The sequence below is a fragment of the Macaca thibetana genome, chromosome 10 (genome assembly GCF_024542745.1).
Source record: "Macaca thibetana thibetana isolate TM-01 chromosome 10, ASM2454274v1, whole genome shotgun sequence".
NCBI lineage: Eukaryota > Metazoa > Chordata > Mammalia > Primates > Cercopithecidae > Macaca > Macaca thibetana.
Window position 1 is genome coordinate 9,269,807 of NC_065587.1, and position 27,339 is coordinate 9,297,145.

Here is a 27,339-nt window from a genome sequence, read left to right on the forward strand (position 1 = left end):
GGGTGTGGTGGCGCAGGCGCCTGTTCCCTGGACGGTGGGGTGCGGTGACGTAGGCGCCTGTTCCCTGGACAGTGGGGTATGGTGGCTCAGGCGCCTATTCCCTGGACGGTGGGGTATGGTGACATAGGCGCCTGTTCCTGGACGGTGGGGTATGGTGGTGCAGGTGCCTATTCCCTGGACGGTGGGGTATGGTGGTGCAGGCGCCTATTCCCTGGACAGTGGGGTATGGTGACATAGGCGCCTGTTCCTGGACGGTGGGGTATGGTGGTGCAGGTGCCTATTCCCTGGACGGTGGGGTATGGTGGCGCAGGCGCCTATTTTAGAGAACTTTGTCACAGTATTAAATTTCCCAGAACAAAGTAGGTGTCAGTTGCGTCTAAATGGATAATTGGCCTTAGTCACATGCCGTCACAGCCACTACTTTGCCGATGAGTAAACAGCACAGAGAGGGCAGGGACTTGGCCCAGGTCACAAAGGAAGTCCCTGATCCAGTCGAGGAGGGGGCCATTGAAGCCCCAGAGAAGAGCTGGTTTGGTGTGTCCACCCCCAGCCCCTTCCTTGGGGACCCTGACACAGAGGCAGCTTTAGGGCACGGTGGGTCACAGTTGAGGGTTTATTGCCAGTGTTAGGAAGAATGGGGGGTTTGGGTGGCCAGGGGTCTTGGGAGGAATTCCAAATGGGCACTGCAAGGCCTGTGAGTGGGGAGGAGAGCTGCTGCCCCCCTGCCACCCAGGCGGCCCCAGGGCTGATGCCACCACATCCTGACTGATAGTGGTACCTTAAAAGGTGGCCTCCCTACAGGAGGAGTCATCCCTCACTAACAAGCCCTCTCTCAAGGGGCCAGGGGCCTTTGTTCCTCATGGGACAGGCTGGGCCGTGCCCATTTTAGGGGAGCTGACCAGCATACCTCAGCAGCTCTGGGCTCCCAGATTTTATGTGATGGGCCCTGGGGGCAAGGTTGGGATGCAGGCATCCCGGCTGATTTCTACCCTGGGGTCTTGGGGCACCTACAAGGCCAGGGATCCTCCTAGACAGTCACTGATCCCCTCATCCTGGGCATTTGAGCCCCCCGTTTTACTCACAGACTGGGTTTCATAAGGGTCCCACCCCTGGCTGGCCCTCCCTTGAACCATGGCCCCACTTCTGCCCAGTCAGGCGATGTGCTGTCTAGAAAGGAGGGTGGTAGGCAGGGGGTGCGCCCAGAGGTGGAGGCAGACAGGGCCCTCCTTCCTGGCCTCCCGGGCCAGGCCACCCTCACCCCTCTATGGGAGTGAATGGCCACGACCCCAAGTGCATACACATCTTGGCCCCAAAAGGACTCCAGGTGACAGCGACAGTCACACATCTTCAGGGATGGACACGGTAAAAGCAAGAGCCACACCTCAGCCGCTGGTCTGTCAGGGCTTTGGGAAGAGGGTTTGACGCGGGGGCCGCAGGGCCAGTCTCCCAGGCTGAGGGCCCTCCTTGTGGGTGCCCCGGCCCGGCCCTGCCTGATGGACGTGTGTCCATCCATCGCGGCATCCTCAGCAGCTGTCAGCCGGGCGTGGCGCAGAGCATCAGTAGTGCTTGTGAGTCAGGGTAAAGGAGGGCTGCAGCCAAGCTGGAGAGATGGACCCCCACCCTCTGCAAACCCCTGGGCTTGGCTCAGTACAGCCCAGGGGAAGGAGCCCAGAGCCACTGCCAGGCTGAGGAGGAGGGACTGGCCGGCGAAATGGGAGCCCCAAACCCCTTCCGCCCTCAGGCCCCTCTTCCTGCCTCTCTAGTGCACTGAGAGCAGAGCAGGAAGGAAGGCTGGCTTCAGCAGTGAGGGGCCTGTTTGCCTCTGTATTTGTCCTCCTCCCCTGCCAGTGGCTGGGAGGCTCCCCAAAAGCACCCACCGGCCAGGCTTCTGAGGGAAGGGTCTAGATGGTGGCGGGGGACCTCAGCCAAGGGAGGGAGATGTAAGTAGCACAGAGAACTGTGGACTGACATGGGACAGCTCAGGGGCGGAGGCCGGGGAGTGAGCCCAGCACAGGCTCTCGAGGCTCAGTCACCATGGGGATGGGTGGGTAGGAGGGCGAGCGGGTCCTGCGTGTCTGCGGCAGGGAGGGGAGGAGAAAGGCAGTGGACAGCGAGAAGCCAGGTCTGGTGGCCTCGCCCTCCACCCCCCTCCTTTCCAGCTCGCACAGCAGTCACGGGTCATGGGGTGGGTGGAGGCACACGCTCACAGCCACAAGCACAGACGGACAGACAGACAGACGTGCACACTGAGGCCACCGAAGGACTGATCAGCCAGGGCAGTAGGGCATGGAGCTGGCTGCTGCCCGTTCACCCTGTGTGGCTCCCCACCCCCCCGGCCAGCTGGCCTGTGAGCCACCCAGCCTAGGAGCCCACGACCTGGCCAGACCACGTCTCGTGGGGAGTATGGGGGGCCAGCTGAGTGAGCACCACCTCCACGGCCTGGAACTTCTGGTTCTTGGGCGGGATAGGGCACATCTTGTAGGTCACCTCATCGCCCTCCACTGGCACGTACTCCCCCTCGATGCTGGCGGGCAGGAAGAGGGGTATTATTAGCCCAGTGGCAGGCCCTATGCCCTGGACAGTCCTGCGGCCTGGCCTCGGGGGCAGCCTGGCCCTAGGCCTCCCTAGGTCAGGAGGCCTGGCCAGGCCTTGCTTCTCAGAACCTCAGCTCTCGAATCTGTAAAATGGGACTCATGGCCAGGCACAGTGGCTCACACCTGTAATCCCAACACTTTGGGAGCCCGAGGCGAGCGGATCACCTGAGTCAGGAGTTTGACACCAGCCTGGCCAACATGGCAAAACCCTGTCTCTACTAAAAATAAAAAAGTTAGCTGGGCGTGGTGGCTGACACCTGTAATTCCAGCTACTTGGGAGGCTGAGGGGCAGAATCACTTGAACCCAGGAAGTGGAGGTTGCACTGAGCCAAGATTGTGCCACTGCACTCCAGCCTGGGCAACAGAGCGAGACTCCGTCTCAAAAAATAAATAAATAAATAAAACGGGATTCATAAACTGTACCTCCCTTTCTGGGTCCCTTGAGGACTGAGATGTGAAAGGGCACACTTCTCCCTAAAGCTGAGAAGCTCAGTGACCTCGCCCCAGTCCTCCGGGCATTAGGAGGGGGTGGGGCCAGGCCTAGGCATGACATCCATCTCTACCTCCTGGCCCATCCACCTGAAGGCCCTTTCCAGGCCAAGAGGCTCAGGAGCTGGCCTAGCCCTCTCAGACCCCCATGATGCTGGAATGGGATCCAGGGCCCAGCTGCTGGCTCCCAGGCTTCTGGGGTCTGCATGCCCACTCCCCACCTGGCCACAGCCCTCCTCCCCCAACACACCTTCAGTCCCTACTCAGAGGACAGAAAAGGTGCCATGAATACAGACCTCAGCCAGGGAGGGGAGAGGTCTGGAGAGAGATTTTTGAGGCACCGTTAGGGACACTAGGGCAGGGGCCAAGAACGGAGGTGGAGGGGACTCACTCAGACACATGTACGAAGATGTCCTCGGACCCGTTCTCGGGGGTGATGAAGCCATGGCCCTGTGAGCGTGAGAACTGCTTACAGACGCCCTTGAACACGGGGCCAGCTGAGGCCCGGGCTGTCCTGGAGATAGGGTAGTGGGATTGCAGCTGTGGCCTGAGGAACTCCTCCCCGGACCCCTACAGCTGTTCTGAGCCCTTTCTGCTGAGCCTGCCTCAGGTCTGCGAGAAACTTGCCCCAGGCCAGGAACCACGTAGTCATCCCCATTCGATGATAATGAGGCCTGGCACAGTGGCTCACACCTGTCATCCCAGCACTTTGGGAGGCTGAGGCGGGAGGATCACTTGGGCCTAGGAGTTTGAGACCAGCCTGGGCAACATAGGGAGACTTCCATCTCTACAAGAAAAAATTTTTTTTTTTTTTTTTTTTTGAGACAGAGTTTCGCTCTGTCACCCAGGCTGGAGTGCAGGGGCACAATCTTAGCACACTGCAACCTCCACCTCCCGGGTTCAAGTGATTCTCATGCCTCAGCCTCCTGAGTAGCTAGGATTACAGGCACCCACCACCACGCCCAGCTAAGTTTGGCATTTTTAGTAGAGACGGGGTTTTGCAGTGTTTGGCCATGTTGGCCAGACTGCCTTGATCTCCTGGCCTCAACTGATCCACCTGCCTCAACCTCCAAAAATGCTGGGATTACAGGCATGAGCCACCATATCTGGCCCAAAATATTTTTTAAAAAATTAACTGGGGGTGGTGACATGCGCCAGTAGTCCCAGCTACTCAGGAGGCTGAGGTGGGAGGATCGCTTAAGCCCAGGAAGTTGAGGCTGCAGTGAGTCATGACTGCACCACTGCACTCCAGCCTGGGTGACAGAGCAAGACCCTGTCCTTCCCAAAAGATCCTTTGGCCTCCCCCATATGGACCCTTATTACTCCCCCATGCCACCTCATTGGTGACCTACCCCAAAGGTCCAGGGCTACTCTTTGTCCCCCTGCCCACCCCTCTCCAAAGGTTAACTCTGTGTCTTGGGTTTTGCCCACGCTGTGCCATCTGCCCAGAATCGCCAGCTCCCTTCTTCACCTGATACATCTTCCAAACCCAACCAGGACATCGTCTCCTCTGGTACCCCGTGCTGGGTCCTCACTCCTAACCCTGCTGGGTGGTAATGGATGGTGAACAAGTTCCCTCTAGATTGTAAGCAGCTTATGGGCTGGGGCTTTGTCTTATCCCTGGATCCCCCTGGTCAGGAGCTCAGTAAATCTTTGTGGGATGGATGGATGGATGGATGGATGGATGGATGGATGGACGGACGGACGGACGGACGGGCGGGCAGATGGATGGGTGGATGGGTGGATGGATGGATAGAAGGACAGGTGGGTGGGTGGATGGATGGATGGATGGATGGATGGATGGACGGACGAACGGACGGGCAGATGGATGGGTGGATGGGTGGATGGATGGATGGACGGACAGGTGGGTGGGTGGGTGGGTGGATGGATGGATGGATGGGTGGATGGATGCATGGATGGATGAATGGATGGAGGGGACAAACATCTATCCAGTTACTTGAAGGTCCACACACAGTTCCCCTATCCCAGGTGAGGACAACAGGAGTTGGAAAAGGATGGGGATGGTCAGCCTGTGTCCTGGCAAGGGTCAAGGGCCTGGGCAAGGGGCAGGTACTCACGCCGAATAGGTCCTGGTCCGCTTGGTGGGCAGAGGGCTGGGTAGGTCCCGAGGTGGGACACCACCCCGCTCCCAGACCCTGCTGCCCTCCCTGTGGAAGGGGAAGGTGGGCCAGACTGGGGACTTGGGGGAGTGGAGCGGGGGCACAACTGGGGGTGATGTGGACTCCGAAGTCATGGTGGGGCCGGCGGGAGAGCCTGGTGGGCTCTGGGGCCCAGGGGCCGATGAGGGGTTTGGGCGTCCTTGCGGGCAGGGCCCGGCCTGGCCCTGCTCTGCGGCCTCACCAGCCACGGGCTCCGTCTGGAAGAGGAAGAAAGAGGCACAGGTGAGCCCAGTCCAGGGGAGCAGCTCCTGGACCCTGGCCACAGTCAGGTGGGCTAGTCCCACCTGCTATCCTCACGGCGTGACTTCAAGTCACAAATGACCCCATCGTGGTTCAGAGTCCTCACCAGAAAACAAAACTAGGGGTCTTATGACCCCTAAGTCCTTCCAGTTTGCAGTTCAATTCTCTAACTCCAGGAGCCTGGGAGGTGGCTGGGTAGGGTGGCCAGTGATGGTCTGGAATATGGTTTGGCATAAGGGTCAGTTGTTTCAGAGTCACACACGGGTTCAAATCTTAGCTTTGTCACCTACAACTTGGTGACCTCAAGCAAGCCAAGCCACACATCAGCTCCAACATGGCAGGTGGGAGTGTGGGCTCCACACCCAGGCCTGGGTTTGAATCCTGCATCCTCCACCTTCTGGCTACATGGCCTAGGCCCTGGTCAACTTTTTTTTTTTTTTTTAGACAGAGTCTCACTCTTGTTGCTCAGGCTGGAGTGCAATGTCACGATCTTGGCTCACTGCAGTCTCCGCCTCCTGGGTATAAGCGATTCTCCTGCCTCAGCCTGCTGAATAGCTGGGACTACAGGTGCCCGCCACCACGCCTGGCTAATTTTTTGTAGTTTTAGTACAGATGGGGTTTCACCTTGTTGGCCAGGCAGGTCTCGAAATCCTGACCTCAGGTGATCCGCTCCCTGTGGCCTCCCAAAGTGCTGGGATTACAGGCATGGGCCAAGTCGTCCGGCCCATTGATCAACACTCTTAACTTCTGACTATTTTCTGTTCTGTAAAATGGGGCTAGCATTGATCCTTTTTTTTTTTTTTTTTTTTTTTTTCCTGAGACATGGTCTCATCCGGACTGGGGAACACTGACATGATCATACTCACTGCAGCCTCCATCTCCTGGGCTCAAGCAATCCTCCCACCTCAGCCTCCCAAGTAGCTGGAACTTACAAGCATGCACCCTCATGCCCAGCTAATTTTTTTTTTTTTAAGACAGAGTCTCACTCTGTCACCCAGGCTGGAGTACAGTGGTGTGATCTCGGCTCACTGCAACTTCCACCTCCCAGGTTCAAGTGATTCTCCTGCCTCAGCCTCCCAACTAGCTGCGATTACAGGCACCTGCCACAACGCCCAACTAATTTTTGTATTTTTAGTAGAGACGTGGTTTCACCGTGTTGGCCAGGCTGATCTCGAACTCCTGACCTCAGTTGATCTACCTGCCTCACCCTTCCAAAGTGCTAAGATTACAGGCCTGTGACCTCCATTTTATACCCCTCTCACCCCAGAGCTTGGAGTTTCCAGGGAAGGAAAATCACCCACAAGGTTCCTGTAAGTTTCCTTAGGAGTCCAGAGCTCAGAAAGCCTGAACACACTGCATGGCAGGCCTGGATGAGTCCAGGAGTCCACTGGAGCAGGTCTTTTGGCCTCTGTTCAAGATAATACAGCAAGAGGAATTTTTCTAAGCCAAGATGCTGAGCTGGCTCTGCCATGCCTGGGGGTGGAGGTGGAGTAGTATCCTCCCTCCTCCCAAAACCCTCCCCCTCCGGTCAGGAAGGCGGTAGAGCCCCGGGCTTGGCTCACCTCACAGACCCTCAACCCTGAAAAGGCTGCTGTGGGGCTTTTCTGTCTGAGCTCACTCCAGGAGGCAGGGCAAACCAGGTTTGGCCTTTTCACCCATTATCCTCATTTTGGGGAGAAGAAAACGGAAGCTTCAAGAAACAACCACACAAACAGCCGGGTGTGATGGCGCACACCTGTAATCTCAGCACTTTGCGAGGCCGAGGTGGGCAGATCACTTGAGGTCAGGAGTTCAAGACCAGCCTGGCCAACATGGTGAAACCCCGTCTCTCCCAAAAATACAAAAATTAATTGGGTGTGGTGGCGCATGCCTGTAGTCCCAGCTACTCGGAAGGCTGAGGCACGAGAATCACACCATTGCACTCCAGGCTGGGTGACTGAGCGAGACTCTGTCTCCAAAAAAAAAAAAGCAACCACACAGTTGGACATAAGTGTTCATGAATGGTCACACCAGCGCTCATTCACAACAGCCAACAAGTGAAAACAGCCCAAGCCCATCAGCAGGTGAATGGATAATAAAGTATGGTCGGCCGGGCGCAGTGGCTCACACCTATAATCCCAGCACTTTGGGAGGCCGAGGTGGGCGGATCACGAGGTCAGGAGATGGAGACCATCCTGGCTAACATGGTGAAACCCCGTCTCTACTAAAAATACAAAAAAATAGCCGTGTGTGGTGGTGGGCACCTGTAGTCCCAGCTACTCAGGAGGCTGAGGCAGGAGAATGGCGTGAACCCGGGAGGCGGAGCTTGCAGTGAGCTGAGATTGCGCCGCTGCACTCCAACCTGGGCAACAGAGCGAGACTCCTTCTCAAAAAGAAATAATAAAAATAAAAAATAAAGTATGGTCTAGCCACATGGTAGACTAGCACTTGGCCATAAGAAAAAGAAAAGAAGAAATACTGATTCATGCTATACCCTAGATGAACCCTGCACACATTATGCTAGAATGTTTGCAAGGTCACAGAGAAGAAGCCAGTCCCGAAAAAACACAGAGGACATGATTCCATCTCTGAGGCAAATCCTCATAGACAGGGAGTCGACTGGTGGTCACCAGGGCTGGGGAAGAGGGAGAGGGGAGGGCTGCCGATGGATAGAACGTTTCTTTTTGGGGAATGAAAATGTTCTATAATTGGCTGTGGTGATGGCTGCACAATTCTGTGAATGTACTAAAAACAACTGAACTGAACGCCTTAAGCAGGTGAATTTTATGGTATGTGAACGACATCTCAGTAAAGCCGTTACCAAGAAAAGAAGACGAGGCAGCAAAGTTACCCAAGATGACACAGCTGGGAAGCACCAGACGCCCTGCAGTGAACTCCTAGAGTGCCACCTGCCCCACCTGGGCGAGGGGTGGCAGGCGATGGGAACAGAGGCCCTGCCTCCCTCCCTCTAGGGAGCAGGGCGGGCCTGGCCTCCCGATTGCAGTTTTCCCAGGCCTGGTATTGTGCTTGGCAGTGACAGCCAGTGCTGGAAGGCCATGGAGGGGCAGGGAGGGAAGAGGAGGATAGAGAGGGGGAGATACAGCTCATGACAGTTACCAGGGAGACGCAGCTGAGCTGGGGCCTGCTCTGGCCAGCCAGGCCTCCCACCCAAGTGACCACGCGGCTCCAGGGCCTCATGCTAAGTGGGCAACAGGGATGGGGGAAGGACCCACTGATGATTCTGGGCCAGGGTCGAGGGCAGCCTCCCCACGATGGGCTCTCAGGTGGCAGAGAGACCAGAGAGCAGAAGGGAGGCAGAGGAGCCACAGCAAAGACAGGACCAAGAGAGGCAGCGAGTTGGCCTCAGGGCAGGAGCTCAGGCAGGGGCAGGAGACAGGCAGCTTCCACAAGGCAGAGAGAACAGGCTTCTCCCCTATCCCCCATTGCAGCCTCAGTTTCCTTATCTGGGAAATGGGGATCACACGAATCCCTCCTCCAACCAGCAAGGTGGCGCACCCAAATAATCCCAGCACTTTCGGAGGCCAAGGCGGGAGGATCGTTTAAGCCCAGGAGCTTAAAACCAGCTGGGGCAACATGGTAAAAGCTCGTGTCTACAAAAAATACAAAAATTAGCTGGGCATGGTGTTGGCACACCTGTAGTTCCAGCTACTTGGGCATCTGAGGCAGCAGGATCACTTGAACCCGGGAGGTCAAGGCTGCAGTGAGCTGAAATCGCGCCTCTGCAGTGCAGCCTGAGGGACAAAGTGAGACACTGTCTTAAAAAAAAAAATTAGTTGGGTGTAGTGGTGCATGCCTGTTGTCCCGGCTACTCGGGATGCTAAGGTGGGAGGACTGCTTGAGCCCAGGAGGTCGAGGCTGCAGTGAGTGGTAATCAAGCTACTCCACTACAGCCTGGGCGACAGAGCAAGACCCTGTCTCAAAAAAAAAAAAAAAAGAGGGAGAGAGAAAAGACTGTCCTCCAAGGGTTCTTTTGAGGATGAAATGAGAATTGAGGTGGGATGTGGAAAGCACTGAGTAGGCGCTGGGCGAGAGCCTGCCCCTCCCAGACAGGGCTGCGGAATTGGGTGTTGAGGGAAGAGGGAGTCGGGGAAGGAGAGACCCAGCCGAGCTGGGCCAAGCCCACCATTCATTTTCATCCTCTCTTCTTCCCTAAGGATCGCCCACCCCTCACAGCTCCACAGTCTCTTGTTTTATTTAATTCCTGCAACAGCTCTTAAAGGCTGGTGCTATTATTACCCTACTTTGCAGACAAGAAAACCGAGGCTCAAAGAGGTTAAATCACTCACTCAAGGACACACACCAATCAAAGTCTGAGCCAGAATTTGAATTAGCATCATCTGGGGCCTTCGAGTGGGAAGGCAGGAGTCCTGTGTCCAGGCCCTGCATTGCTATTGACCTACTGTGTGACGTGGTACAGGGCCTGGGCTTGGGGGAGCTGTACAACACCCAGCAGCCCCAGAGACCAGAGAGAAGGGAACAGGGAGATACGGAGCAACCCTCCAGTTCAGACCCCTCTCCAGAGCATTGCTGCCAAAGAGGGCAAGTGAAAATGAGGCTTTCATTGGCTGAATGCCATGTACTGTGCAAAAGTCTTTACAGAAATTATTTTCTACGTTTCAACCTCCCAGTTACCCTATAGAGCTGAAATGACAATTTTTCCATTTTACAGATGAGCTAGCTGAGGCTCAGAGAGGTTGAGTGACTTGCCCAAAGTCACACAGCAGGTGACAGAGTCCCAGATCTGTCTAACAGTAAACCAGTGCTCTTCCTGTGAATATAAATTCTGTTCCTGGTTCAGCCAAGATGAGGCTGGAGTTTTTCCAAAAGAACTTTCCCTGAGAAACTAAATGGGAAAATAAACTCGCCCAAGAGCAGAGGAACTGATATATTTCTGGAACATTTGTTTCCACTCAAACAGAGCTAAGGGCCAGCTCCAGGGGGGTTTCGTGTGTCCTTCTGGGGCCATCTCCTGCCAGGAATAATGCCCTTCAGAACCTGCAGTCGGGTAAGAAGGCAGCCTGAGACCCAGACTGCCTGAGTTGAAATCCTGGCTCCACTGCAACCCAGTTTTGTGACCCTCCCTTTTTTTTTTTTTTTTTTTTTTTTTTTTTGAGACGGAGTCTCGCTTTGTCCCTCAGGCTGGAGTGCAGTGGCACAATCTTGGCTCACTGCAACCTCTGCCTCCCGGGTTCAAGGGATTCTCCTGCCTCAGCCTCCCAAGTAGCTGACTGGGATTACAGGCACCCATCACCCCACCCAGCTAATTTTTGTGTGTTTTTTTTTGTTTTTATAGACGGAGTCTTACTCTGTCGACAGGCTGGAGTGCAGTGCCGTGATCTTGGCTCACTGCAACCTCTGCCTGCGGGGTTCAAGCGATTCCTCTGCCTCAGCCTCCTGAGTAGCTAGGACTATAGGCGCACACCACCATGCCCAGCTAATTTTTTGTATTTTAGTACAGATAGGGTTTCACCATGTTGGCCAGGAGGGTCTCAATTTCCCGACCTCGTGATCCACCCACCTCAGCTTCCCAAAGTGCTGGGATTACAGGTGTGAGCCACTGTGCCCGGCCTCTTTTTTTTTTTTTTTTTTTTTTTTAATCAGAGATGGGGTTTCACCATGTTGGCCAAGCTGGTCTCGAACTCCTGACTGCAGGTGATCCACCCACCTTGGCCTCCTGAAGTGCTGGGATTTCAGGCATGAGCCACTGTGCCTGGCCAACTCTCCCTTTTCGTGCCTCAGTTCCCTCTTCTGTCAAATGGGGCTCATCGTAACATCCTACCCAGGTTGTCGGGAGGAGCCACAGAGCTGTGTCAAAGGCCCCCCGGCAAGTGGGCATCCCCGTGTCCCCCGGCCCTGCGTTTGGGCTCTGAGCAAAGCTCATCTTCATTTCCCTGCAGAAGGCCAGACCCCAAATGACTGACTGCAGACAAAGGGGCCTAGAAGTAAACACAAATGTCAGGCTGTTTGGAGATAACCTGAGGCTGGATGCAGTGTCATGGGGCACTCTGGGTGGCGACTCAGCCTTCTTGGCAGATGAACCACAACCCATGCTGGGGCTCTGCTCCAATTCTCAGCTCTCCCAAAAGGATGGAGAATGGGGCAGGAAATGGCTATCATGGTCCCCTCTTATTTTTTTATTTTTTGAGACAGGCTATCACTTTGTCACCCAGGCTGGAGTGCAGTGGCATGATCATGGCTCACTGCAGCCTCAGTCTCCCTAAGTGCTAGGATTACAGCGTGAGTCACTGTGCCTGGCCATGGCCCTTTTTTTTTTTTTTTTTTTGAGATGGAGTCTTACTCCGTCACCCAGGCTGGAGTGCAGTGGCATGATCTCAGCTCACTGCAGCGTCCACCTCCCGGGTTCAAGCAATTCTCCTTCCTTAGCCTCCTGAGTAGCTGGGATTACAGGTGTGTACCACCACACCTGCCTAATTTTTGTATTTTTAGTAGAGATGGGGTTTCACCATGTTGGCCAGGCTGGTCTCGAACTCCTGACCTTGTGATCCACCCGCCTCAGCCTCCCAAAGTGCTGGGATTAAAGGTGTTAGCCACCACACCCATCCTTTTATTTATTTTTTTTTTTTGAGACCGAGTATCACTCTGTCACCCAGGCTGGAGTACAGTGGCACGATCTTAGCTCACTGAAACCTCCACCTTCCAGGTTCCAGTGATTCTCGATTCTCCTGCCTCAGCCTCCCGAGTAGCTGGGATCACAGGCACTCGCCATCACGACCAGCTAATTATTGTATTTTTAGTAGAGACAGAGTTTCACCATATTGGCCAGGCTGGTCTCAAACTCTGACATCAGGTGATCCACCCCCTTGGCCTCCCAAAGTGCTGGGATTACAAGCGTGAGCTACCGTATGAGAAGACTGTATGGTCTTCTCTTGACCGTGAGTCCTCTCAGTCTGGGCAGATCAGGGAAAGGCAGCCTGCTCAGCCACTCAGTGCTGTGTGACCTGGGGCAGGCACCTGCTCCTCTCTGGACCTCACTTTTGTCTTCAGCTACGTGAATCTTTGCTGGTCCAGATGACTAATGAAGGTCAGGCCAACTCTCCTCCGAGGTTTTCAAAAACACATATGTAAATGAAATCAAACTGACTGCAGGCACCAGAACAAACAAACAACTGTCCTTAAAGCGCCCCAGTCCAGTTGGGGGAACAGACACAGATTATTAAAATGCAGCATGGGGGCCAGGAGTGGTGGCTCACACATGTATTCCCAGCACTTTGGGAGGCCGAGACGGGCAGATCACGAGGTCAGGAGATCGAGACCATCCTGGCTAACATGGGCCTGTAGTCCCAGCTACTCGGGAGGCTGAGGCAGGAGAATGGTGTGAACCTGGGAGGCGGATTGCAGTGAGCTGAGATAGCGCCACTGCACTCCAGCCTGGGCGACAGAGCGAGACTCTGTCTCAAAAATAATAATAATTTCAAAAAAGCAGCATGGGAAGTCCTGATGTGAGCCTCAGACACCATCTAGTGATCTACTGATACTGACCATGTGCCAAGCCCTTTGCCCCATTTTTTCATTTCGTCTTCATAAGAACCCTTTGCAGTAACTACCATTAGTACACCCATTCTTCTGAAGAGTAAACTGAGGCTCAGATAGGTGAAGAGGCTCGCTGAGCTCACACAACAGGTCAGATGCAGCATGCCTGCCCTCTGGAGATGTCTGGGGAGGTGAAGACCAGCCATTCCTTGAGGGCGGCACCCACCCTCCCCTGGAGTAGGAGGAGTGGGGTGTGGAATTCCTGGGGAGCCAGGACTCGAGCTTTTATTTCTGGCTTTGCGCTGACTCAGACCATGACCTTGGGTGAGTCACTCACCAACTCTGCTAAGCTTAAAAACAACTCCCCCAATAAAAATGTCCCAGCCCCAAGTCCCCATCACAGGGGAGCAGATGGGAGGAATGGGTACAGTTGCTTAAAAATAGAAAGGACGGGGAACACAAGGATGACGCTGGAAGGGCTTCCCGAACACTGGGGGCTTGTGCATGGTGGGCCCTGGGAGGGTGAGAAAACAAACTCAGGACCCCCGGGCAGGAGCTGACACCTCCCTGGCTCCTCCCCCTCCCCCAGCCTCCCAGATGCTCCTTAAAATACATCCGTGCTTGAGCTGCTCTTCCAGCCTGAGGTGACCTGATTAAACCTGGTTCCTTCCCCCACACAGCCTGTGTGCCTGCGTCTGTGCATGGGGGCTGCCCCAGCCAATACTTGAGCTTAATTATTTAAGAGACCCTGTAGTCCTCCTCATCACATGCCCAGGCTGCCCTGGGGAACTGCTGTGGTTAAGGTCTTTGGGCTTCTTTGACTTGGGTGGTGGTGGGAAAACCAGGACAGCACTGGGAGAACCAAGTTCGCACCCCAGTCCCACCTGTGCTTGGCTGTGCGACCCTAGCAAGTCACTTTCCCATTTTGAGACCCCCTAGAGGGAGGAATAGACTGGCCAAAGTCATACATACAGCGTCTGAACTTGAACTCAAATCAGTGTGACCCTAAAGCTTTCTGGTGTGCTATGCCAGGCCCCCAGCCCAGGAGTGTCATTTTGCTGGCTGTGGGGCAGAAGAGCTCCTTACTACTTTTAGCCTCCCAATTTGCTGCTCAGCATGGACAAAGGTCTGAACCGCCCCAAGCCCCATTCCTACAAGGCTCTGGGTCCCAGCTGCCCCAGTTGTGACTGTGGACAAGACCGGCTCAGCCAGGTCCTGAGCGCCCTCTGCTGGGCGCCACCCTGGGGGGCACTACTCCAGACTGGCTGGCAGGTGTCCCCTCCCCACCAGCCATCCAAGAGTGTCCCCAGGTCCCCCTCAGGGAATCCCTCTGCGCATCCACGAACATTGCCTAGCCATGTCTCTCCAAGCCTGGGAGAGCCATCTGCGGCCAAAACTGTCCTCTGGCCTTTCCCAGGCCACCAGGCAGGCAGTTCCTGTCTATACCTGTCTTTTTTTTTTTCTGGAGGGAGTGAGGATGGGTCAACATGGGCAGACACGGAAAACAGACATTTTTGGAGAATACTTCAAGGAAATGGGGGGCGGGGCAAAACTGGGAGGAGGAAACATTCAGAATTTGGAGGGCCCAGAGGACTCTGGGATGGAGTGAGGTTTGGGAAACCAGTTCCGCATCTCCCAGAAAGCTGGAGACCCCCTTTCCCAGGGAGAGGCCCCTGCCGGGTCACAGCCAGGCGGCATGATGCCAGGCTCTCAGAGAGGTTGCCCACCCCCCGCCGGGCACACTTCCTCCTCCCCTCCCCCAGCCCCAGTGGATGCAGCAGTTCACACTCTGTATTTATTATTGTTCTCACTCTGTGTCCCCCTCCCCTCTCCCTGGGAAGAGCCTGCAGGCTGGCAGCTTGGCAGGAACCTGCTGTCTCCTTGTGGGTGCCAGTGTCACCCCTTATCTCCACCTGGACTCCTTGTGCCAGGGTCAGGCCATTCAGGGGCTTGGCACCAGCCAAGGCCACCCTAAGTCCCTGTATCCCATGACAGGGGTGGCCTAGCAGGCCCTGGCTTATCACCCCTGCCCTCCGGAGGCTGTGCCCTGGCAAGGGTGGAGGTCAGAGCAGACCAGCAGGCAGGCAAGAAGCAAGGGCTCGGGGTGGGGTGGTACCCCGGGGGGAAGAGAATAACCACACGGAGCCACCTCTCCAAGCTAACTAACACAATTATCCCCATCACACTGGGGAATAAATAGAGTCAGGATAAGAAAACTGCTCCAGGTCCAACTGTCTGCCTGTCCCAGCCCGTCCCTTCCCAGCCCCAGCCCCACATTCCAGGGGAAAGACCAGCGAGAGTCCCTACTGCATTCTGCTTTCAGCATCTGGAAGCGGCGCTGGGATTTCTCCAGTCAAGGCGGTCCTCTCTCCTGCTGCTTCCCAGACAGGAGGCTGCGGCTTGGCAGGTATCTGCTGCTCTCTGCCTCCTGAGCCAGACGCAGGTCCCAGACACAGACACAGACACAGACATGCTCCCACGGGAGCCACACAGCCTCACCTCATTTGGGGGTCACGGGGAGAGAAGGAGGGAGGGAGAGACAGGTGGGATCCTCTATACCCCAAACACACTATCTGTAAGCTGAACTGGGCTGATTCAGCCCCCACCTTCACATTGTACCTCTCTCCTTCGGCCTGGCCAAAGCCACAGTTTCCAGCACAGTGTCCTCAGGCCCCATCTAGCCCCTCACCTCTCCTGGGCAGCTGGGGTCCAGGCACTGCCTCCTGCGGCGTTCGCGCTCTGCTTCTCTCTGGCTCGTGGAGCTGGCGGGCAGGGGATGTGTCTGGAAGATGTGCGTGAGTGTGTGTGTGTGTGTGTGTGCTCGCGCGGGCGGTACCTTGGCCCCTCACTCACTCACACGCCTTCCAGCTGACGTCAGGGAGAGCAGGAGGGAGGGATGAGAATTTGTACTCCCTGCTTAAAGGGACACCAGGCTCTGTCGCTCATGGCCCAGACATCACCTCCTGAGTCAGGCACTGCCAGGTGAGAGGTTCAGCTGCGTCTCTCAGGGGCCCTAAAGCTTCTTTTTTTGGAAAGTGGCTTTTATGGCTGGGCCACGGTATAATTTGCCCTGCCCAGTGAAGGCAGCTGCTGAGGAATGCTGGGGAGGAAGAACCTGAGACAGCACCACGATCCTGGTAATTAGAGAGCAAGTGGGGTGCTGAGTTTGAGTGTGAGTGTGTGAGTGCACACTGGGGGCCCCTCGGGGTGGGTGGGCATGAGTAGGGGTAAGACTGGGAGAATGGAGGTCAGAGCCAAGAGGAGCCCCCCAGAGGGGTCAAGACAAGCCAGGTTCCCAGGGACACCCAGACGCTCATCTCCCCTCCGGACGCTCAGTGGTCCTGTCCTCTGCTAGTACAGACACTGACATGGCTCATCTCTGTCTACCCCTTGTAATATTTCCACGGAGTTGAATTGAGGAGGACCCCAAGGAAGTGATCAGATTGAAGATGCACAGGTGCATACCCCACAGCCTGGGAGGCTCTGAGTAGAGAAGAAAAGAGGGCTGATTGAATCCAGGTGCCCAGCCTGTTCTACACCACACGCCCTGGCTTTGAAGTGCTCTGCACTGTCAAGCTGTGTGACCTTGGGCCAGCCCCTGAGGGCCTTTGGAGGTTGAGTGTGTAATGTTCCTAAACCCAGGGCCGGCTGGAGGAGGCCTCCACAAAGGGGCTTCTCTTCCTTCTTCCCGTTCCTTCTCAGCCTCGGCTTGGAAAGAAGGAAGCCTTTCCCTGGAGTCTCCTGGTACTACTGAGGCAGGCTGGCATTTTCAAAAGGAGTCTTTTTAAAATAAAAAGGAGGTGGGAGTTAAAAGGGAAACCACAGAGAAAAATACAAGCAACTATTACAAATAGCTAAGACGCCACAAGGGCTTGCTCTGCGTCAGGCAGCAAGCTTTGCCGTCATTGAAACCTCACCACGATTTAATAATTTATTTTTGTCATCCCTACTTTACTGATGAGGAATTAGGGGTTCAGGGAGGAGGAAGGACTTGACTTGCCTATGTTCTTCCAACTGGCTAGAGGGGCCCCGGAACCCAGGACCACCCAATGTCACCACACGCCCCTGCCCTTCCAGAACCTCTCAGGACAATCAGGTTCAGGCAGTCTGGGTTTCTGGTTCTGCAAGAGAGACTGTTGAGAAATGCTACCTGTGGTTACCTAGGGAGGGTCTGATTTTTTTTTTTTTTTTTTTTTTTTTTTTTTGAGACGGAGTCTCACTCTGTTGCCCAGGCTGGAGTACAGTGGCCGGATCTTGGCTCACTGCAAGCTCTGCCTCCCGGGTTTACGCCATTCTCCTGACTTAGCCTCCCGAGTAGCTGGGACTACAGGCGCCCGCCACCTCGCCCGGCTAGTTTTTTTGTCTTTTTTTAGTAGAGACGGGGTTTCACCGGGTTAGCCAGGATGGTCTCGATCTCCTGACCTCGTGATCCGCCCGTCTCAGCCTCCCAAAGTGCTGGGATTACAGGCTGGAGCCACCACGCCTGGCCTTTTTTCTTTTTAAAAGAGAGTTTTGCTCTGTCGCCCAGACTCGGGGGCAGTGGCTTGATCTCAGCTCACTGCAACCTCCGCTTCCCGGGCTCAAGTGATTCTCCTGCCTCAGCCTCCTGAGTAGCTGGGATTACAGGCACACGCCACCACACCCGGCTAATTTTTTTGTATTTTTAGTAGAGACAGGGTTTCACCATGTTGGCCAGAATGTCTCGATCTCCTGACCTCATGATCCACCCACCTCAGCCTCCCAAAGTGCTGGGATTACAGACGTGAGCCACCACACCTGGCCAGGGTTCTGATTTTATTTCACACCCCCATCTGAGAACTACCCAGAGGAGCCTCCCTTCCTCTTTAAATTCTCCCTTTCCTCCTTTTTATTTATTTATTTTGTTCTCTTTTGAAACAGGTCTTGCTTTGTTACCCAGGCTGGAAGGCAGTGGTGCAATCACAGCTCACTGCAGCTTCCGACTCCTGGGCTCAAATGATCCTCCCACCTCAGCCTCATGAGTAGCTGAGACTACATGGGTGCACCACCATACCTGGCTAATTTTTCAAAAAATTTGTATAGAGATGGGGTCTCACTATGTTGCCCAGGCTAGTCTCAAACTGCTGGCCTCAAGCAATCCTCCTGCCTTGGCCTCCGAAAGTGCTGGGATAACATCTTCTCTTCTTTCTTCTTTGCCTTCCTCTTCTCCAGCAATAATATCTTTCAAAGGGCCCTCACAGGTAACCCCTTGTCTCCTTCTCCCTCTCCTTCTCCCTCTCCTTCTCCCTCTCCTTCTCCCTCTCCTTCTCCCTCTCCTTCTCCCTCTCCTTCTCCTTCTCCTTCTGGCTCTGTCACCCAGGCTGGAGTGCAGTGGTCTACTCTCAGCTCACTGCAACCTCCGCCTCCTGGGTTCAAGCAATTCCCCTGCTTCAGCCTCCTGAGTAGCTGGGATTACAGGCACCTGCTATCATGTCCAGCTAATTTTTTGTTTTGTTTGTTTGTTTGTTTTTGAGATGGAGCCTCGCTCTGTCACCCAGGCTTGAGTGCAGTGGCTCGTTCTCAGCTCACTGCAAGCTCCGCCTCCAGAGTTCACGCCATTCTCTGCCTCAGCCTCCTGAGTAGCTGGGACTACAGGTGCCCGCCACCACGCCCTGCTAATTTTTTTTTCTTTTTCTTTTTAGTAGAGACGGGGTTTCACCGTGTTAGCCAGGATGATCTCGATCTCCTGACCTTGTGATCCGCCCGCCTCAGCCTCCCAAAGTGCCGGGATTACAGGCTTGAGCCACTGCGCCCAACCTTTTCTTTTCTTTTCTTTTCTTTTCTTTTCTTTTCTTTTCTTTTCTTTTCTTTTTAATGAGACAGAGTTTCGCTCTTGTTACCCAGGCTGGAGTGCAATGGTGTGGTCTCAGCTCACTGCAACCTTCGCCTCCCGGGTTCAAGCTACTCCCCTGCCACAGCCTCCTGAGTAGCTGGGACTACAGGTGTGTGCCACCACACCTGGCTAATTTTTGTATTTTTAGTAGAGACGAGGTTTTGCCATGTGGGCCAGGCTGGTCTTGTACTCCTGACCTCAGGTGATCCACCTGCCTCGGCCTCTCAAAGTGCTGGAATTACAGGCATTAGCCACTGCGCCCAGCCCCTCGCCTGTTTCTTCTGACAGCTCTGTCGGGTTCAGTGGGATGAGGAAAGAGCTCAGAGAGCTCATGGGGCTCCACTGAGTCGCGCGGCTCAGAAGTGGAAGAGTGATGGAGCAGAAGCCCCAGGCCGGATCTCCGGACCCATGTTTTTCTTTTTTTTTTTTTAGATGGATTCTCGCTCTGTTGCCCAGGCTGGAGTGCAGTGGTGCGATCTCGGCTTGCCCCCTGGTTCAAGCAATTCCCCTGCTTCAGCCTCCTGAGTAGCTGAGATCATGCCACCACATCTGGCTACTTTTTTTGTATTTTTAGTAGAGATGGGGTTTCACCATGTTGGCCAGACTGGTCTGGAACTCCTGACCTCAGGCAATCCACCCACCTCGGCCTCCCAAAGTGCTGGGATTACAGGCATGAGCCACCGCACATGGCGGAGCCATGTTTTTCAAACGCACCAACCTGCTCTCGGCCTAATGTTTGTATTTTTAATAGAGATAGGGTTTCACTGTGTTAGCCAGGATGGTCTCTATCTCCTGACCTTGTGATCTGCCCGCCTCGGCCTCCCAAAGTGCTGGGATTACAGGCGTGAACCACCGCACCCGGCCTAATGTTTGTATTTTCAGTAGAGACGGGGTTTCACCATGTTGACCAGGCTGGTCTCGAACTCCTGACCTCAAGTGATCCGCCTGCCTTGTTCTCCCAAAGTGTTGGGATTACAGACATGAGCCACCGTGCCCCACCTAATTAATTTTTTTTAAAAAGGCAATCAGCAAAATCCAGAATGTGGATAAGTGTATAGTACAAAGCATCTTGGCTCTTCAACAAATAAATTACAAGGGAAAAAAGAGAGGGTATCTGTAGATGAAGAGGCTTCAGAAACAGTAAGTCAAAGGTAATGTTTAGAAATGTAGTTTTGGGTGATAAAATTATAAAGAAACCGGTGGGTGTGTTGTAGATCATGCCTATAATCCTAGCTCTTAGGCCAGGGCGGGCCTGGGTGCAGTGGCTCACGCCTGTAATCCCAGCACTTGGGAGGCTGAGGTGGGTAGGTCACCTGAGGTCAGGAGTTCAAGACCAACCTGGCCAACATGGTGAAACCCTGTCTCTACTAAAAATATAAAATTAGCTGGGCGTGGTGGCGGGCGGCTATAATCCCAGCACTCGGGAGGCTGAGGCAGGAGAATCACTTGACCCTGGGAGGCAGAGGTGGTAGTGAGCTGAGATCACGCCACTGTACTCCAGCCTGGCAACAGAGCGAGACTCCGTCTCAAAAAAAAAAAAAAAATAGAGGCCTAGGCAGAAGGATTGCCTGAGCTCAGAAGTTTGAGAACAGCCTGGGCAGTGTATCACGATACCATCTCTACAGTAAATTTAAAAAATTAGCTGGTCATGGTGGCATATACCTGTAGTCCCAGTTACTCGGGAGGCTGAGGCAGGAGGATAGCTTGAGCCCAGGAGTTCAAGGTTGCAGTAAGCTGTGATTGTGTCACCGCACTCCAGCCTGGGTGATGGGAGTGAGACTGTATCTCAAAAAAAAAAAAAAACACCAGTCAGGATATTGAGTTTTTTGGGGAGATGGGTGTTGTAATTGGGAAGGAATATAATTATGAGGAGTTTCTGGGGTGTCTGGCAAGACTCAATTTCCTGACATAGGTGGAGATTTTATGGTTGTTCACTTTATAATAATTGATTAGGTTATACTTTCCTTTATGGCCTTTACTTGTTTTATAGGACCTCTGGCCCAGGCTTGGCCAACCAAAACTGGTGTCAGGACTTAAGATGGAATGTGGATGCCCAGGCTGGCCCTTCTCCCAGGGGCCTCCAACTTGTTTGAGTGATGGGTTATAAGCTGATTGGCCAGCAGAGGGGGAGTGGACGGGCAGACTTTTCTGCACTCCAGGTGACCACAGGACCCAGTTTGTCAGGACCTAGAGAGAAGACATCAAGAGGGAAGAGTCTCTGGAGGTTGGAAGGCCCTTGGTTGCATATGAGCTTGGGGTGGTGGAGGAACAGAAAGGAGGTAGTGTCAGGGGACAGGGTGAGGGAAGGGAATGACGGACATGAGGCAGGGCCCTAGAGGCCAGCTGTGGCCAAGGCCCTGACCCCTCCCTTCACGTCCAGTCTCCTTTCTCTTAGCCCCTCCGATGGGCTGTTGAATATGTGCCTAGGGCTGCCAGGCAGCCAGAGAGCAGTGAATGAAGGAGGCTGGGCCGAGCGTTGAAGCAGTGCTATGATTATTCCTGAGCCGGCGATGAGAGGGCACAGCTGTTCATTCAGGAAAAGAGCAGCCGCAGCCCCACCCACCCACCCACCCACCAGCAGCTGAGTAACAAAGAAATCGTCTGCTTGAAACCAGGGGCTCCGCCGTGGAGGCTATTTTTGTGAAAAGCTGAGAATTCAAAAGCTCATCTCCTCGAAAGCCTTCCTTGCCTTGGAGAAGCTGAAGAGGTGGGTTAGAGCCGAATAGCCCCTGCGACTACTGATTCCACCCGAATTACAATTCTCACTCCTGTCATTGGCGGTCAGCCCACCTGTGGCGGCCAGGCCTGGACCTATGTGGCATCGAATCCACATCCCTTTGAGATACATACACCTCTAAGGTGTTGGTGCCATGTGACAAGATGATGAGATGCTCACGCAGAGCATCACAGCTGGTGATGGAGCTGGTATTAAAACACAGAGGTTTGGCTGTCTCTACTAAAAGCACAAAAATTAGCTGGGCATGGTGGCACATGCCTGTAGTCTTAGCCACTCGGGAGGCTGAGGCAGGAGGATTGCTTGAACCCGGGAGGCGGAGGTTGCAGCGAACCAAGATCGCGGCACTGCACTCCAGCCTGGCAACAGAGCAAGACTCCGTTTCAAACACACGCACACACACACACACACACACACACAGGTTCTGGCTTCATTACACTCCTATTATTTCTGCCATGCCACACTGTCTTCAAAATGTCTTTTCAATCCCCTGGATGCCATCTCCCCTACGGTGGGACTCATCTCCAGCCTGGACTCAGTAAATCAGAGTGGTCCTTCCTTCCCCTCTGCTTGTCTCCCAGTTGTCTCCTCCAATCCGACTACCACCCTTCTGCCAGGGAAGATCTTTTCCTGCAGATCTGACCACATCATTTGCACATTCATTCATACGTTCAGCAAATATTTATTGCCTGCCTACCATGTACCAGACGGCCAAGGCTCCGGGAAGACAGCGGTAGACAAAGCAGGTGAGCTCCTTGAGTTCATGGAGCTCGCATCTCATCTAGAGATGATACAGATGGTACAAAATCCACAGACAAATGTGGAATCTCAAGTTACAAAAAAAAATAAAAATAAAAAACAAGGGAGTTGGGCGTGGTGGCTCACGCCTGTAATCTCAGCACTTTGGGAGGCTGAGGAGGGTGGATCATGAGGTCAAGAGATCAAGACTATCCTGGCCTACATAGTGAAACCTTGTCTCTACTAAAAGTACAAAAATTAGCTGGGCGTGGCAGTGTGCACCTGTAGTCCCAGCTACTCAGGAGGCTGAGGCAGGAAAATCGCTTGAACCCAGGAGGCAGAGGCTGCAGCGAGCCAAGATCACTCCACTGCACTCCAGCCTGGAGACAGAGTCAGACTCCATCTGAAAAAAAAAAAAAAAAAAAAAGCAGGAAAGGGAACTCCCAGAGGCAAGAAAGAACTCTGCACATTCAAGCAACTTAAGATTGCAAATGTGGCTGGAACAGCAAGTAGGAGAAGGGCAGGAGCCACACTGTGTGGGATTTGGGGGACCTGGTAAGAGGCCTGCTCCTCATCTGAAATGAGAGGGGAAGGAATGACAGTGCAATCTCAGCTCACTGCAATCTCTACCTCCTAGGTTCAAGCTATTCTCCTGCCTCAGCCTCCTGAGCAGCTGGGATTACAGGCGCCTGCCACCACACCTGGCTAATTTTTGTATTTTTAGTAGAGACAGAGCTTCACCATATTAGCCAGGCTGGTTTGAAACTCCTGACCTAAAGTCATCTGCCAGCCTCAGCCTCCCAAAGTGCTGGGATTACGGGTTTGAGCCACTGCACCTGGCCCAGGATGTCTAGTGTTTAGGCCTTTTCTAGAATCTCCTTTCCCAGTGGCACTTCTGCCTGTATCTTGGCCTCCATGGAGGGACTTTTTTTTTTTTTTTGAGATGGAGTCTAGCTCTGTCACCCAGGCTGGAGTGCAGTGGTGTGATCTTGGCTCACTACAAGCTCTGCCTCCTGGGTTCACGCCATTCTCCTGTCTCAGCCTCCCGAGTAGCTGGGACTACAGGCACCCGCCACCACGCCTGGCTAATTTTTGTATTTTTTAGTAGAGACGGGGTTTCACTGTGTTAGCCAGGATAGTCTTGATCTCCTGAGCTCGTAATCTGCTAGCCTTGGCCTCCCAAAGTGCTGGGATTACAGGCGTGTGAGGGACGTTTTAAAGTACCCAAATAAATAAGGCTGGGCGCGGTGGCTCATGCCTATAATCCCAGCACTTTGGGAGGCTGAGGCAAGTGGATAACCTGAGGTCAAGAGTTCAAGACCAGCCTGGCCAACATGGCGAAAACCTGTCTCTACTAAAAATGCAAAAATTAGCTGGGCATGGTGGCATGTGCCTATAGTCCCAGCTACTCAGGAGGCTGAGGCAGGAGAATCGCTTTAACCCAGGAGGCGGAGGTTGCAGTGAGCCGAGATTGTGCCACTGCACTCCAGCCTGGGTGACAGAGAGACACTCCACCTCAAAAAAAAAAAAAAAAAAAGTACCCAAATAAAAATCATTCCTGGCCAGGCGCGGTGGCCAACACCTCTAATCCCAGCACTTTGGGAGGCCAAGGTGGGCGGATCACGAAGTCAGGAGATCAAGACCATCCTGGCCAACATGGTGAAACTGTTTCTACTAAAAATACAAAAATTAGCCAGGTGTAGAGGCACGTGCCCGTAATCCCAGCTACTCAGGAGGCTAAGGCAGGAGAATCGCTTGAACCAGGGAGTTGGAGGTTGCAGTGAGCCAAGATCACACCACAGCACTCCAGCCTAGTGACAGAGCAAGACTCCATCTCAAAAAAAAAGAAAAAAATCATTCCTGGGTCTATTCAGACAGACTGCCAAGGGCACCATTCAGTTCCTCAGAGCCTCCATTTTTTGAGAACCTATAAAGTCCTCTGAGGGTTCAGAATCAAGAAAATCCAAACCTAATTTGTACACCTGGCAAGTTTCTAAGTTGTAACTGAAAATGTTTTTCTCTTTGCTTTGGCTGCTAGGAAGCTCAGAGCCAATACTTTTTTTTTTTTTTTAATTGAGATGGAATCTTGCTCTGTCACCCAGGCTGAAGTGCAGTGACCCGATCTCAGCTCACTGCAAGCTCCACCTCCTGGATTCATGCCATTCTCCTGCCTCAACCTCCCCAGTAGCTGGGACTACCGGTGCCCACCACCACATCCGGCTAATTTTTTTGTATTTTTAGTAGAGATGGGGTTTCACTGTGTTAGCCAGGATGGTCTCCATCTCCTGAACTCGTGATCCGCCCACCTCGGCCTCCCAAAATGCTGGGATTACAGGCATGAGCCACCGTGCCCGGCCTAGACCCAGATTCTTTTACCACCAGCAGGTGTACAGGATCACATATATCTTTGGGCTAATCTTTTCATCATTCACTCACTCAATCATCCAACAAATATTTGTCTTGGACTTATTGTGTGTCTGGCACCTTTCTAGGTACTGAAGAAGTAACAGTGAACAAACGAGACCAAATATCTGTCTTCATGGACCTTACAGTCAAGTAGGGGAAGGGAAGCAATCAACTTAATAAAGGTTGGGCACAGTGGTTCATGCCTGTAATCCCAGCACTTCAGGAGGCCAAAGTGGGAAGACTGCTTGAGGCTAGGAGTTCAAGACCAGCCTGGGCAACAAAGTGAGCTCCCATCTCTGCAAAAAATGTTTAAAAATTAGTTGCAGGTAGGGCATACTGGCTCATGCCTGTAATCCCAGCACTTTGGGAGGCCAAGGTGGGTGGATCATTTGAGGGGAGGAATTTGAGACTAGCCTTGCCAATATAGTGAAACCTCGTCTCTACTAAAAATACAAAAAAATTGCTGGGTGTGGTGGTGCATGCCTGTAAACCCAGCTACTCAGGTGACTGGGGCACAAGAATTGCTTGAACCTGGGAGACGGAGGCTGAAATTAGCAGAGATGACGCTGCTGCACTCCAGCCTGGGCGACAGGGCGAGACTCTGTCTCAAAAATAAATAATAAAAAATAGTTGGGCATGGTGACAAGTACCTATAGTTACATCTACTGGGGAGGTTGAGACAGGAGGATTCCTTGAGTCCAGTAATTCAAGGCCACAGTGAGCTATGATCGTGCCACTGCACTCCTGCTGGGCAACAGAGCAAGACCTGTCGGGAAAAAAGCCTAACAAATAAAAATAGCTTAATAAATAAATAATGTCATGTTGGAAGACTAGGAATGTTAGCCTAGGCAATGCTAGTGAAAATTAAACAGGGAAGTACGGGGATGGTGGTGGGTGGTTAAAACAGGGGGTCAGGGCTAGGCTTGGTGGCTCATGCTTGTAATCCTGGCACTTTGGGAGGCTGAGGCAGAAGGATCACTTGAACTCAGGAGTTTAAGACCAGCCTGGGCAACATGAGACTTTGTCTCTGCAAAATAAATAAACAAAAATAAAACCAGGGGCCAGGGCAAGCCTCACCAAGGTGACATTACAGCAAGGATCTGGAGGAGGTAACTGGAAGGGTGTTCAGGGAGAGGAAACAGCACAGGCGGAGGACCTGAGTGGGGGTGTATCTGGGGTGTCTGAAAAACAGCCTCCAGGCAGAGGAGTGGGGCATGAGGTTGGAGGAGTCCTGAGGCAGGGGGACCCCACCCCGAGGGCTGTGAAGGCTATCCTAAGGCCCGGGCTTTTTCCTCTAGGGAGATAGGGTGTTGCACAGTCTGCAGGGGAAGAGAGAAAATTCCTGACTGACACTGAAACAGCTATTCTGTGGCTTCTGTGTTGCCTGCAGATGGCAGGGTGCAAGGACAGGAGCCTGGAAACCTGTACCGGGGCTGCTGCGAAGGTGGCTTGAGGGTGGCTGGGACCCAAAAATGGCAGCGGAGCTGATGGAGAAAGGTCGGATTCTGGATGCATTTTGGAGACAGCAGCAACAGGATTTGCTCAAGGGATTCACATGGAGTGTGAGAGACGAAGAGTGGAGAATGATTCTGAGGCTTGGACCTGAGCAATGAAGAGTGAAGTCATTTTCTAAGACAGGGAAGAGGCTGGGTGCAGTGGGTCACACCGATAATCCCAGCACTTTGGGAGGCTGAGGCAGGAGGATTGCTTGAGCTCAGGAGTTCAAGACCAGCTTGGGCAACACAGCAAGACCTCATTTCTAAAAAAAAAAAATACAAAAATTAGGCTGGGTGCAGTGGCTCATGCCTATAATCCCAGCACTTTGGGAAGTTGAGGCGGGCGGATCATCTGAGGTCAGGGGTTCGAGACAAGCCTGAGCAACATCGCGAAACCCTGTCTCTACTAAAAAAATTAGCCGGGCGTGGTGGCACATGCCTGTAATCCCAGCTACTTGGGAGGCTGAGCCAGGAGAATCACTTGAACCCTTGAGGCGGAGGTTGCAGTGAGCCGAGATCACACTATTATACTCAAGGCTGGGCAACAAGAGCGAAACTCTGTCTCAAAAATAAATAAATAAATAAATAATAAAATTAAAAAATACAAAAATTAGCTGAGCATGGGAGCATGGTGGCGTGCGCCTGTAGTCTCAGCTACTGGAGAGGCTGAAGTGGGAGGATCACTTGAGCCTGGGAGGTACAGGCTGCAGTGAGCTGTGGTTTCAATACTATACTCCAGCCCGGGTGACAGACCTTGTTGCAAAAAAAAAAAAAAAAGAGGGAAGATGAATAGGAGCAGGTTTGTGGGGAGCGCCAGCCCGGAGTCCCATTGTGACCACGTTAAACTTGAGTGACCAGATGCAGCTGTGAAGTCCGTGCTCGGGGAGAGAGGCTAGGCTGGCAGGACGGGGTGGAGCCATGAACGGCAGGTGCTGTGTGGAGGCACGGTACCCACAGGAGTGTACCCAGAGCAGAAAGTGAGCCCAAAGTCTGCCAGCATTGTGAGGCCGAGAAAGGAGTCTGTGAAGTGGGTGGAGAATGTGGCTGGGCCACAGGGGAAAGGGTGTCTGAAGGAGGAGGGAGTGACCTTCTGGGACAAAAACTGCCACTGAGGACAGAA

At 53.5% G+C, this 27,339-nt stretch overlaps 3 protein-coding genes across 25 annotated transcripts in view; 2 read left to right on the plus strand and 1 right to left on the minus strand.

Moving 5' to 3' along the window:
* The window catches only part of PMM1 (phosphomannomutase 1), a 12,780-nt gene extending 12,421 nt beyond the window's left edge, over window positions 1–359 (plus strand). For 8 of the 23 annotated variants that reach the window (XM_050806083.1, XM_050806084.1, XM_050806090.1 and 5 more), the window contains one exon: window positions 91–359. The gene's annotated coding sequence lies outside the window, so the exon portion shown is untranslated. Of the gene's footprint in view, window positions 1–16 lie in introns of all 23 variants that reach the window. The other 15 variants (XM_050806094.1, XM_050806093.1, XM_050806095.1 and 12 more) reach the window with 5 other exon arrangements.
* PHF5A (PHD finger protein 5A) overlaps window positions 1–27,339 on the plus strand; it is a 132,354-nt gene that overhangs the window by 8,313 nt on the left and 96,702 nt on the right. The gene's annotated exons all lie outside the window — the stretch shown is intronic.
* On the minus strand, window positions 219–16,086 carry CSDC2 (cold shock domain containing C2). The gene is made up of 4 exons (XM_050806142.1): window positions 15,684–16,086; window positions 5,162–5,460; window positions 3,475–3,597; window positions 219–2,524 (listed from the first exon to the last, which is right to left on the minus strand). The coding sequence occupies exons 2-4, from the start codon at window positions 5,335–5,337 to the stop codon at window positions 2,362–2,364; spliced, it is 462 nt and encodes a 153-aa protein (XP_050662099.1). The 5' UTR covers window positions 5,338–5,460; window positions 15,684–16,086; the 3' UTR covers window positions 219–2,361.

Excerpts from the sequence above, each read along its gene's own strand:
- CSDC2 (XM_050806142.1), bottom strand. The coding sequence starts at position 5,337 with ATGACTTCGGAGTCCACATCACCCCCAGTTGTGCCCCCGCTCCACTCC. Across the intron at positions 3,598-5,161 it reads CGGACCAGGACCTATTCGGC|GACAGCCCGGGCCTCAGCTG; the intron begins GTGAGTACCTGC and ends CCCTATCTCCAG. Across the intron at positions 2,525-3,474 it reads ATCTTCGTACATGTGTCTGA|CATCGAGGGGGAGTACGTGC; the intron begins GTGAGTCCCCTC and ends CCTGCCCGCCAG.